Source organism: Sarcophilus harrisii, chromosome 5 (assembly GCF_902635505.1).
Source record: "Sarcophilus harrisii chromosome 5, mSarHar1.11, whole genome shotgun sequence".
Taxonomy (NCBI): Eukaryota; Metazoa; Chordata; class Mammalia; order Dasyuromorphia; family Dasyuridae; genus Sarcophilus; species Sarcophilus harrisii.
The window spans coordinates 34,668,868-34,682,662 of NC_045430.1; the positions used below are offsets into that span (position 1 = coordinate 34,668,868).

General features: G+C 33.1%; 1 protein-coding gene across 1 annotated transcript in view; it reads right to left on the reverse strand.

The window, feature by feature from the left end:
• Positions 1-756: 756 nt before the first annotated feature.
• Positions 757-13,795, reverse strand: part of EPYC (epiphycan) — a 41,424-nt gene continuing 28,385 nt past the window's right edge. Inside the window, exons 3-7 of the mRNA XM_003771015.2 lie at positions 11,927-12,089; positions 9,690-9,848; positions 7,393-7,595; positions 6,700-6,795; positions 757-1,232 (exon numbers count right to left, since the gene is read on the reverse strand). Coding sequence (XP_003771063.1) covers positions 1,062-1,232; positions 6,700-6,795; positions 7,393-7,595; positions 9,690-9,848; positions 11,927-12,089 — 792 coding nt within the window. The 3' untranslated portion in view covers positions 757-1,061. The remainder of the gene's footprint in view (positions 1,233-6,699; positions 6,796-7,392; positions 7,596-9,689; positions 9,849-11,926; positions 12,090-13,795) is intronic.

Genomic DNA, 13,795 nt, shown 5'->3' on the forward strand with positions numbered 1-13,795 from the left:
TTCAGGAGAAGCTTAAAAAGATAAACAGGAAAGGAAAAATCATAAAGTATTTAATAAAATTAAATTATTTACATTCCTACATGGGAACATGATACATGTAACTCATAAGAGTTTTCTCATTATTAGGACAGTTAGGAAAAAAAGTGTGTGTGTGTGTGTGTGTGTGTGTGTACACACATACATATACATATAAGCTTACACACATATGTATATACATATACAAAAGCACACACATATTTATACATACACATACTTATATATACACCTAATATTTATACATACACATATACATATATGTATTCATATATGAACATATTTTTATATATACATATATGTATGCATAGATACATATAAGTATATATAATATGAATATATATATGTGTGTGTATGTATATATTCTTAGTAAAAAGGGAGATTTTAGTAAAAATGTAAAGATTAGGGAGGTCAATAGGCAAAGAGAAGAAGGCAGAGTTTTGAGAAGAAAGCAGAGTTTTGCAGGCATAGGGAATAGCCAGAGAAAATGCCCAATGTCTTTATCTGTGGGATATTGGTATATGGGAAGAAAGTCAGTTATTGCAGTGAGTTATGTAATTTATATTTTTCAAATAAGGCAGAATAAATTTTAATACTTTTATTTGTTCACAACAATCCAGAATCTAATGATTTAGAGGAAAACAACATCATTGTTTAATGAAAAAGAAAAGCCGATTATAAGAACCAATGTTGGATAAATATTGAATGTAGATGTGATTTCTTTTCAAAATAAATTTTCATCGACTGAAAAATTAACTTTAAATCATACATATTGTAAATTAAATGTGAGTACTTTGTAGTATAAAATGCTATATGTTTTCTATTTAAATTTGCTCAACTTGTAAGTTTGGTATTGCTTTACACATTTCTATGCTGATGTCATATATCTTGAATTTTTCTCACTTTATTTGTTTGTGGTTTATTTTAATATATAACAAACTTCCAAATGCTAATTTTCAAACAATACACAGTTTGTTCTGTGTGAGCACATTAATCATGATTCTTTTGCTGTTAGCCCCAAATTTGGCTTAGACAAGGCTACCAATTGGCAGACGAGGTAGACACATGTATGCCTGAGGAGTTTTACTCAGATTGATGGGATTCCCGTCCAGCCGAATGTCTTCCAAAGCCTTGCGCACGTAAGTCAAGTTTTTGACATTGCAGAAGGTATCCTCGTGCATCTCTAGAATGTTGTTGTTCTACAAGGAGAATACAAACAGCCATGTTATATGCCCAATTTTTGTCCTTATTTTTGATAATTTCCCTTTCTCCAAAAGAAACAACAGTGATGATTTTTCTATCAACTTTTAAGGTCTGAAAAACACTTTCCTCTAAAAGCCCAGTGAAGGGCATAGTACAAATGATATTCGTTTCATTTTATGGGTGATGAAATTGAAGTTTGCAGTGTTTAAATGCTCCCAAAATCACAGAAGCTAATAAGTATCTGAGGCAGCATTTTAATCTATGTGTGCCAATTCCAAAGTCAATACTTTTTTCTCCACAATTATATGTTCTCTCCCATCTTTCCCAGTTTAACATATATTCCCATTTCTTACCCCCAGTCTCAAAGCTCCATACCTGTTCTAGGCACACGACTTTGAATCGTATTATCCAATATCTCTATGGACCTTATACTCATCTTGTCTTTGGTCTACCTTGCCCTATCCCATTTTGCCTCTACCCTCTCATTATCATTAACAAATAGCCCTAAGCTTATTTCATGCCTCTTTATTCTATATTCTTATATGTGTATACTTGGAAAATCACTGAACTATCTAGGTTCTGAGTTCCCTCATCTATGAACAGGGGGGAATTGAATAAAAAAATATCTGAAGTCTCTTTGGTTGTAAATATATGGTAGCACAGAGAGCAATCAATGGATTTGATTAATCCAAAAAGGAAAAGGGGGCAAGCCCAAGGGAAAAATTTTGTTTGATAGTAAAAACAAACATTTGAGGGTGAAACATCAAAAGGATCAAATAGGATGATCTTGAGACAGGCTGAGAAATTATATGTGTCAGTATAGCTTTAGGGAGTTGCCTTTCTGGACCTACATTGCCTCATTTTTCAATGGATGGCCTGAGAGTAATGATTCTATGACTCCAACTGAAATATGGACTATATAGGACATCATATTTGATGTTCCCCCCTCCTTTGAAGGGTTTATATTGCCCAGGCTGGAAGTTCAGTGGCTATTCACAAAACTGGTCCCACTATTGACTGACAAAAGAACTTTAGAATACTTTGTTCCTGACCCTTGATAGGCACATGGTGGACTCAATTCTAAGTGGATCATTCCCTGTCTTTCTTAGTGCAACCACCTAATGATTGACATAAGGCCTATTGTAGATCCTGAGCTTAAGACATCTACCATCTTAGGCCTCCTTAAAAAAGGGATTACAGACATGGAACATTGTCTTAAATGAAAAATAATCAATTCCTACATGGTAGAACAAATTCCTTCTCTTGTCCTTATTCTAGCCATTTTAAATGTTCCCTCCATAATTCCCATAGTGGTAAAGAATTGTACTTTCCATATCCAGTTTTTTCTATAACCCTTACTTTCCACATAGAATTTGTCCTCCTTTAATGAGAATACTGTCATAGGGTTTTAGAAGTGAAAAGTATCTTAAAAATTCCTCTAGTCCCTTTACTTTGTAGATGAAAAAACTGAGTCCCAGAAAAGTGAACATAAACTCTCATCTTCAGCCCTCTTCTCATCCATTCTCCTAATACTGGGTTTAAAAACTTTTTAAAACTTAAAGTTTTCCTAGTTTGGTGGTATCTGCTAGCTTTTTTAAAAAAAATACTATCATGTAATTGTATAAATATGTATACATATATTGGATTTAACATATTTCTACCATGTTTAATTTATATTGGATCACTTGCCATCTCGCATAGGAGTGGAGGAAGGGGGGAAATTGGAACACAAAATTTTACAAGGGTTAATGTCGAAGAATTATCAATGCATATGTTTTGAAAAATAAAAAAGCTTAAATTTAAAAAAAAAGTATCATGATCCTTGAGAGAACAGATTACTTTTACAAGGAAATGGAACACAACTCTAGTATCTTTGCCAAGAAAATCCCAAATGGGGTCACAAAGAGTCAGACATAAGTGATAAACAACTGACATGAAGTATTGTCCAAAATATGTATAAATAAGGAAGAAATCTAAACTTTTATTTGTGCTCAAATAATTTCTTTCTTTTTTAGACTCTTCTTGTATTAATGTTTAGTATCCCTTTGTTAAGAACTTCATTGAGTTGGTAATTTCATGTTTTAGTTTTTCATATTCCAGGTCCTCAAGAGTCAGAAAAATTTATAATTTCTTTAGTGTTAACCACTTTTGCTGGGCACAAGGTAGGAGCCTAATCAACTCTTGTTTGATTGATTAATTGACCATAGAATGACATTATCTTAGGAGGAAGCCATAAGACCCATCTACATGAGTATTTAATACTGTTTGTTACAGCAGCCACATATATGCCATATGCCATGTAAATGAATTCTAGGAGCATTATTTATAATAAATCTTGAGAGATTTGGGGGTAAAATTTTCTTTTCCTTCAGTACTGAATTTCAAGCTCTTTAAAACTTGGAAGATCATTCCACTGAATGAACAGCCCAGCTTTTTGTACTTAATTTTCCCCTCTAACAATACACAGGGATAGGGACTGAATCTGTCATTTCATTAGCATGTGGAACTCCCAAGTGAAGAATTTTTTTCTTAATCTTTACCCTTCTCTGCTACTTAGAGTCTTAGAGAGCTCCCTAGGGATATTGAGAGATTAAATATTAGAGATTTGTTAGAGAAAGAATATGTTATCATGTATTGGACTGCTTGCCATCTTGGGGAGGGGGGGAGAAGGGAGGGAGAATTGGAACACAAAGTTTTGCAAGGGCTAATGTTAAAGAATTGTCCACGCATATGTTTTGAAAAATAAAAAGCTCTAATAAAAAGAAATAATGTTAGAGAAATGTGTTATTATGTTAGAAAAAGAATATGAACATAGGTCTTTTGGATTAGTGGCTGGCTCTCTACCCACAACCACATGGTGACTCTAGTCCATACATAGCTATCATAAAACATACAAAATCTTTATAGATTACTTTGAAATTAATTAAATATAGACCACCATTTTCTTGGGAATCACTTTATAAAATAGAAAGTACTTTGTGACCATGAGCCATTGTTATTTATGAACTCATGAATCATAAAGGTAGTTTAACAATAGGGAAACAGGGAATAATCACTTTGTTTTTGTTTTTGTTTTAAACCAAATCTGTAAGGAAGAACTGGTAACCAAGTGAAACAGAGGATAGAACAAAGACCCAAATTTTTGAATCTTGCTTTAAATTATAATTATACTGTTATTATACTAGCTGTATAATTCTGGATAAACCATTAAACTTTCAACCTCATTTTCTTCATTTGTAAAATAGGGACAATAATAACTTACCTAGCAGGCTTGAGGTAAAGATAAAATGGGACAATGTATGTTCAATTATTCATAGACTTTAAAATACTAGTTATTATAATTAAGAACTCCTACCAATGCAGAATAACACCTGCTATGCAAATAATTAGTTGCTTTCAACACTGGGACTTGAAACCATGTCTTTCTGGCTCTCTGTTATGTTGTGCTGCCTTTCATATAAAATCCAGGAAATTTCAGCAGAAAATATCTCAAACACCATGTGAATATGACAAACCTCCAGACTCAGTGGACTCTGGAACCTAGAGATAGAAAATTCTTTCTGCCTTTTATAGGGCTTTAAAAAAATGGAAGCAGATTCTTTTTGCTCTTTTTTTTTTTGCCATGTCTTAAATGAACTTCATGTACATGAACTTATTTTTTCCTTTGTTTTGTTTTTGCTTTTCTTTTTCTCAGATTTTGCTAATCTTAAAATTAAAAGAACAATGGTATGGGTGCATCAAGGAACTCAATTATCTTGTCTTGTTCTTAGTTTCACATTCTGATGATTCTTATGAGGGTAAAATTAATTAATATAGAAAAAAGTATTTTCAAGAGATGTAGAGATAGGGGAGGAAGTCTGATGCAGTTCACAAAGTGGATGTTTGGAGTTAGAAAGACCTGAGTTAAAATCTTGTCTTAGAATGTTTAATGACTTTGTGACTCCAGGGAAATCACTGATCATTTATCTCATTTTATTCTCACAATATCCCTGGGAGGTAGGTAGTAATATCCTTGTCATTTCCTCTATAAATTTGGACAAACCACCCAAGCTCCCTTAAATTCAGTTCCTTTAATTGCCAAATGGAAAGTAGAGGATCTAAAAAGTAATCTCTCCACTTACTAACATTCTATCATTCCATGAAACAGTAAGGCAACGTGGGATAAAGGAATATTGGATTTGAGATCAGCAGCCCTATGTTCAAATTCCAATCCTGTTGGGCAAATGATACGTTTTTGTGGCCTCAATTTCTCCAAGTATAAAATAAGATAGCTGAGCTAAATGATTTCTGGATCTAAAACCGTGGTCCTATGGCATACATATAAAATCTCTCTGGCATGTCAATACTGTCTTATAGTATTGGATATTACAACCATATAATTTTAAATGTGTCCATTCTTGTTACTCTGGACATAAATGGAGTTTCATTTGCTGCAATAAATTTACTTTATATACTAGGAAATAATTATGAGGGGAGTGTGACAACCTGTGAATTAGATATTTTCTACACTCAAAATGAAGGAGTGATTTATTTGATTATGGAACAAGTTAAAAGAAAATTATATGAACATAGATGCTAATATAATGATTCTTAAAAAGGAAAAGTGATGCCAATTTGTAAAAATGCTGAATTTTACCATCATGTTAATTTGTGAGAAAGAAGGAACTCTTTACAAAAAGAGGTATGGGATTGCTTCCTACCCTTATCAAAAAATAAAATATAATAAATGAAAAGTGAGTGAATTCTGGCACAAAGAATGAAATGGAGTACTAAAAATGAAATTTGTTTCCCAGGAGCTAAATAACAAAATGGAATTGTAAATTAAATTAATTTCATTATGTGGTCTTGTTTAAGTAATTCCCCTTCTCTGGACCTCAGTTTTCTCACATCTAAAATAAGGGGACAGGACTAGATTGTCTCTGAGATTCCTTCCACCTTTAGATATAAAATCCTGTGATCCTATGGGTTCCTTCCCTATCTCTAAAAGTGATTATCCTTCTCTACTTCATTATCCTATCTACTACTGATACAGTTGTCTTGCATGTTTTCTTTCAGAGAAACACATCAAATAAGACAAGACAGTTATAGTAGGACAAAATACTAAGGCTTTAAAGTATTACTGAAAATGAATAGGTGACTAGAACAACTGTTATGATAATTTCTAATTTTCAGAATTAAAATAGGTCATAGGATCATAGATAGAATTAAAGAAAGCTTTAGTTCAAACACCTTTCTTTGACCCAGTCTAACACAGATGATGAGTTATAGAGGCAGAACATAAACTCAGGTCTTCTGACTCAGAAATTAAAAGAAAAGAAAACATATGAAATTTCACTTTTACCAAGTGATCATGGGAAGTTGAATATATTTGCTGGTGAAATAACTAAGTTCCTTTGTCAACTATTTTCTCTCTGAAATGGGACATCTTTCTTTGTCCCCTACAATTCCTTGCTAAAAGCCTACCTGGAGATGGAGAGCTCGGAGATTTGCAGGCAGTGGTAGTGGAATGTGGTCCAAATTATTATCCGTAATGTAAAGATGATGGAGATCATACATATCCTATTAGGAAACCAAAGACAGGAATTGAAGAATGAGAGCTATAGTAAATTTAATTTTTATCCTTGTTCTTCACTAAATTGTTTAAGAAACCTAAAACCAAAATAATGTACAGTGGGAATGCAAGTATTCTTAGACTGGGATTGATAGCTAATAACTACAACAAGTGAGCCCAGAACTGGCTAGGTGTTGAACACTTGCTGAATGTTTCTTGATGTTGATAACAATTGTTTCTCATAATCGTCATGAAGATCATTTTCTTGTTTAATTTTCTTAAACTGAGGCAGTTAAGTAGTTCTGCTTTATTTTTTAAAAAAGAATAAAACAAGGCATCTATAAGTTGTTTTATTTTTCCTAATTTTTGTTAAAGATAGATGACATGAAAAAGAGGAGGTGAAAGGACAAGGGAGGGAAGAGATAATGGAGAGAGAAAGAGAGAGAGAGAGAGAGAGAGAGAGAAGAAGGAAGAGGAGGAGGAGAAGGAGGAGGAGGAGGAGGAGGAGGAGGAGGAGGAGGAGGAGGAGGAGGAGGAGGAGGAGGAGGAGAGAGACAAAGGCAGACAGACAAAGAAAAACATGAAGAACCTGATCATAATCTTACTTTAAATGCTTCTTGTTTTATCCCTTTTCGCCCCAGTCTATTGTTACTGATGTCAATGAAGGTCAGTGTGGATGGTAACTCTGGAAGTTGCCTAATTCTATTGTCACGAAGAACAAGTTCCCGAAGCTGAGGAAGTTCTCTGAAAGCATCTTCATCAATCTCAGATATTAAATTAGATGTCAAATCAATCCTTTTTAAATCACCTAGAAGAAAAAATGAGTAGAAAATATCCATGAACATTTTTTTTTGCTTCTAAAAAGCAAAGACAAAATCAAGAGATTATGGTTCTTTGTGATGGGTAATTAGTGAATTTAACCTCTGATTTCTAATGAATTATCATTTAAAGGCTTCATTATTTCCTGAAATATTCAGGCTGCCCCAGGTATTATACATATTTATACAATGATAAGAATATTTAATTTTAGCAAAGAAATGGGTCTGCTATCTTAAAAACACATCCCATCAATTCCTATAAACTTGAGATGGAAAGTACCATCTGCATCCAGAGAGAGAATTATGGAGACTGACTGTGAATCAAGGCATAGTTTTTGCACCTTTGTTGTTGTTGTTTGTTTGTTTGTTTGTTTTCTTTCTCATGTTTTCCCCTTTTGATCTGATTTTTTTGCATTACATGGTGAATATGGAAAAATGTTTAAAAGAATTGCACATATTTAACCTGTATCTGATTGCATGCTGTCTTGGAGAGGAGGGGGAGGGCGGAGATAGGGAGATATGCAAGATTTTGAAAAGGAGAATGTTGAAAACTATCTTTGCATGTATTTGGAAAAATAAAATACTACTAAAAGAAAAAAAGAAAAACACAGCCCATTTATTTTTTCATATATTCCATGACTCTCCAGGGACACTGCTCTTTATAGGAGACTTTACTCAGTAAGTGTATCCCCTGATATGTTTTCTGACAGATTTAAAGAAAACAAAATCTTTCAAAAATCTTTCATGACAATTTTTTTTTTATTTTGAAGAACTAAGAAGCAACAACAGCAAAAAGTCTAGGGGAGAGCACTCTTATGGTTGGTGCAAGAATTATAGGAGGATGTTGCCAAGAGTTCCACAGGTGGGCAGATGTGAATGAGTTACATTCTGTATCATCAGAGAGATTGTCTGTCCCATGAAGGAGATTAGAGATGCATCCAAGAATCAAAGATTTTTGAAGAAAGATCACCAATTTAGGTTTGACCTTGCGGCTTGTGGTATCTACAAATTGGATAGGTAGATAGATAGACAAATAGATAGATGGGTAGGTAGATAGATAGATAGATTTAGAAAATTATGTACATACATTATAGTTTATATTCTTCCTTTCTTCCTGCCTTCCCTCCTTCCTTCCTGCTTTTCCGCCTTCCCTCCCTCCCTCCTTCCTTCCATCCTCCCTTCCTTCCTTTCCTCCTTCCCTCCTTCCCTCTTCTTTCTTTCTTTCTTTCTTTCTTTCTTTCTTTCTTTCTTTGTCTCTTTCTTTTTCTTTTTTTTCTTTCTTTCTTTCTTTCTTCCTTTCTTTTTCTTTCTTTCTTTCTTTCATCTTTCTTTTTTCTTTCTTTCTTTTCTTTCTTTCTTTTTTTCTTTCTTTCTTTCTTTCTTCTCTCTTTCTTTCCTTCTATCTTTCTTTCTTTCTCTCTGTCTTTCTCTCTCTCTCCCCCCCCCCCCCTCCTCTCTCTCTATGTCATGGGGTAGCTAGGAGGCCCAGTGAATAGATTGCTGGGCATGGAATCAGGAAGGCCTGAATTCAAATCTTTCCTTGGATACTTAATAGCTGGACATGTCATTTAACTTTGTCTAAATTTCTTCACCTGCTAAATGATCTGGAAAAGGAAATGACAAACTATTTCAGTATCTACCAAGAAAACCTCAAATGGGGTCATAAAGAATTGGAAGTGACTGAACAATTGAACATACTTACCATATACATGTGTATTATATTGTGCATACAGCATGTAACTCTGATTATAAATTGCAGAGCAAGTTAGAGGGTAAATCTGTAGTCAGAAATATCTGAGCTCAAATGTGGCCTTCATGACCCTAAACAAATCATTTAATTTCTATTTGCCTCAGTTTCTCTATCTGTAAAATGTAGATAACAAAAGCACCTATCTTTCAATATTGTTGTGAAGATAAAATGAGATAATATTTGTAAAATACTTAGCACAGTGCCTGGCACATGGTAAGCACCATATAAATACTTGTTCCCTTCCCTGATTCCAGAACAATCACAGAATTAGTACAACACAAAGAAACCAAAAGCAATCAACAACAAAAGCAAGTAAAAAGAGAGTCATACATACTCAGATGTGCAAAATCATTTTTGTTGATCTTTTTTATTCTATTAAATCGGGAATAGAAATAGGCTGTGTTCTTAGGCAGAGGAGGGACAGCGTCAAGTTCATGGTCATCACAGTAGACTGTGGTACTCATACAGGTGCACAGGAGGCAAGTGGGAAAGTCTGAAAAGACAAAGAAATAAAATTAAGGAAAATAATTTTTAAAAAATTTTTCTGGCAAGGCAATTGGAGTTACTTGCCCACAGTCTACAGTCCTCCTGACCTCAGTGTTGGTGCTATATTCACTAATCACCTAGCTGCTCCTTAAAAAAAACTTCAAAAGAAGAATGGGATGTTGTGACATATTGTAACAAGATATAAATAGTTGTAAATTTTGGTAGGTTTTATCTTTTTTTAAATAAAGTCTAATGTTGAAATGGGGGAGAAAGGATATCAAGAAGGGATTATCTACTCGATCAATTCTTACACCTTTGGGTCTCAGAATCATTTTGCACTCTCAAAATATTGAGGATTCTCCAAAGATCTCTTATATCTGTGGGCTTTATTTAGCAGTGTTTACTGTGTCAAAAGTTAAAACACCTTGATGTATTATGAAAATAGTTTTGATGAATTGCTGGTCTAATCCATTTTTCATTTTGCAAATGAAAAATAAGAATGATACCTAAAGGGCATGCTATTCCTCTGACTCCCGAAGTACCATACTCTGTTATGGTAAATGCTGGATATGGAATCAGGAAAACCTGGCTTCTTTTTTTTTTAAATAGTATCTTATTTTTCCAAACACATGTAAAGATATTTCATCATTCATTTTTATGAATCTTTGTATTCTAAATTTTTTTCCTTCCTTTCTTACCTCTTTCCCTAAGACAACAAGCAATCTGACAGAGGTTAAATATGTGTAGTCCTTTTAAACATTTTTTCCATATTTGTTATGCTGTGCCAAAAAAAAAAAAATCAAACCAAGAAGGAAAAAAAAACCATGAAAAAGTCTGATTATTAAAACATAATTATTTTTTTATTTTGAAACCTATTGTCAATGTCTATAATTGGTCAGCATTTTATATCTACTTCTGAATACCTTATTTAAAAAAAGATAAAAGTTCAAATAATTAACCAAGTAATGAAGTCACAGATGTGTTCTTTGGTCATATTAGAAAAAGCTCTGAAATCAGAGCAAGAGTATTGAGTTTTCTCGTTTATTCTAATACTTGCCTTTTTCCATGAGGATGTTTTTAAAAAGTCATTTGTCTTATATTTAAACTGGATATTAATTTGTTTAAAAATAATATCATGGAACATATGGGTGTTACATATATTGCATATCTGTTACAGATATATAATGCAATGCACATAGGCACACTTATGTAATATATGCATATATGTACCTATGTACATTGTGTACATAACCATATGTGTATACATATATGCATGTATGTATATGTCCATTTGTATGTATGTGTATTAGTATATATGTATATGTGTATATATGTATGAATATATATGCAAACCTGTGTATATGTATGTATACTTCTTTCTATTTTCTTTCCATACTTGATGCAGTGGGAAAATTTTGGATTTTGCCTCAAAATCTAGTCAGTGGGAACTCTGACACATACAGGTTGAATGTTTCTGGCAAGTCATTCAACCAACTTCTTCTCACAGACTTAACCTGCACAACACTTGCTGAGCTGCACTGGAAGATGGTATTTCCTCACACTGATGAAATCACAATATCTGGACAATTAATCAATGCGAGAATAAATGAATAAACAAAAAACAAATGAAAAGGTAAATAAGAGAATGGATGGAAAGCTCAATAAATGAACATGTAAATGAAAGACTTGGATACGTGAATAAATAGATAACAATGAATACATAAATAAATTAATGAATAAGTAGGTCAGTCGATAATGAGGGGTATTCAGTGTAAGTTCTATTGAAAGTCATGGGACCATAAATCTGAAAGGAACATCAGAGAATATCTGGTTATTGCTCTTACCTGACATCTGAAGAAACTAGGGTCCATAGTTCACATAATTAGTATATGTCAGAAATAGGATTGCTAAAATTTTAGAGATAAATTAACTATTTGGGGGAAAAGATATGCTTGTCTCTTGCTTTTCTTTTACACTACTCTGAAATTCTCATTCTATTCTTCTTTCCTTTAGAACTTGAAGTCTTTAGCATCAGTGGGGGCTAACACAATGTAATCTAGAATTTGGCTCTCTCTCTCAACCAACCTTCGTTGGTTTGAGGACCAAGGACACTGATGAAATCTGGCCCGTGTGGGGAGGAGCCATCAATTAGTTTGGCTGTGGATTCTTCCTCCTCTGGCTCTTGGGGCAGTGGTGGTGGGCTTGGAAGCTCTCTGTTCCCGGAAGGCATCATAGTCACAATTTCAATCTAGGGGGAAAACAGAGAGTTTAATGACCATTCTTCATCATTCAGAATCAGGACCATGTACTTCCATATCTCCATTGTAACCACAAGAGGTCACCCTTGTTATGGGGTTTCAGATGATTGTATCCTGCTCAAGAAATCAATGGCTCATAAAATCAAAGATCAAGCAATTATTTCCCCCTCCCCAATCCATTCTCATGCTCAAACCTTAATATTTTCTCCATAAATAAAGAAATAAGCAAAAAATCTTTATTTTCTTCTAGCTATTCTGCAGTGGACAAAATAATACAACGTAAAGAGCCTCTGATTTGGAATCAGAGAAACCTTGTATTTAAAACCTAATTCTGATCAAATCTCCACATTATCTGGGAGAACCTAAACAAGTCACTGAACTGCAAATGGGAATAATAATGTCTATGTAAGATAGCTAATTGGATTGTTAAAAAAAATTCAAATGAAATTGTACATTGGAGGCAAAGTATTTTGCAAACTTTAGAATATTATTTAAACATCAATTATTATGTTTCATTGATATCTTGTTGATATCGTTGATAGACATGTTATATGAAAAATGCTTCATAACGTTTAAGGTACTCTAAGAGACAGCATAGAGTATTAGAAAAAGTTCAAGATTTGCCTTCAGGAAGACTTGAACATCTGTGTTACCCTGATATAGTCATTTCACATAAGTGTAGACATCTATAAAATTCAGAGAATAATAATACCTAGAATATTAATATATTAGCTTATGAGTTCTATTTTGAGACTCAAATAAGGCAAGCAAATTAAGTACTATATGGCTATCAATAATCATGGAAATGTGAGTTGTTGTTTGTCTTCCTCTTTTGCAATATATAGATTTTTTTTTTGATTCATTCCTTTCATTCACTGCTAAACAGTGACATTTCCTTTTAAAAGATTTTTATGGGTACCAAGGGGGTCAGAGGAGGGCATTGTCTTTTCTTCCTGCACAAAATGACTATACAAAGAATTGTTCATTTGTCTAGAGGAGAGGATGGGGAGAAAGAAGGGAAAAATTAGAACACAATGTTTTGTAAAAGTGAATGTTGAAAATTATCCACCTATATATTTTAAAAATAAAAAGCTTTAATTAAAAAATACTTCTATACAAAAAAGTTCCCTTATTACTTATGTAAATAACAATAATAGTTATAAAAAGAAAATAACAGCAATAGTTGACAATAATAATAACAGTAAAGATAAATACTATTAAGTGATGATAACAATAATAAAAATAATAATGATATAGTGTTTTAAGGTTTGCAGTGTGTATGTTTCATTTCACCCAAACATCATCTCTGGGAGCTATTATTATCCCCATTTTACAGATGAGAAAGCTGAGACTAGGAAGATAAGTAACTTGACCAAAATCACAAAGCTATTCAGAGGCAAGATTTTATCTCAGATATTCCTGACCTTAAATTTACTACTAGAGACTAAGTACATTTACAAATATTTCTGTAAAATAAAACCCCACTATAATCATTATTGAGATCAGTTTTAATCCTGTAGCATTCATGAACTGAATCCTCTAGCAACCTTAAACTGGATTATTATTTTACAAAATACATTTATAAAATACATTCATATTGCATGAATGAATGATTAAAAGGAGGCATTAATTAAAATAATAATAATAATAATAATTTTTTAAATGCACAATTTTGTTCCAATTCATGGCCTTGTCA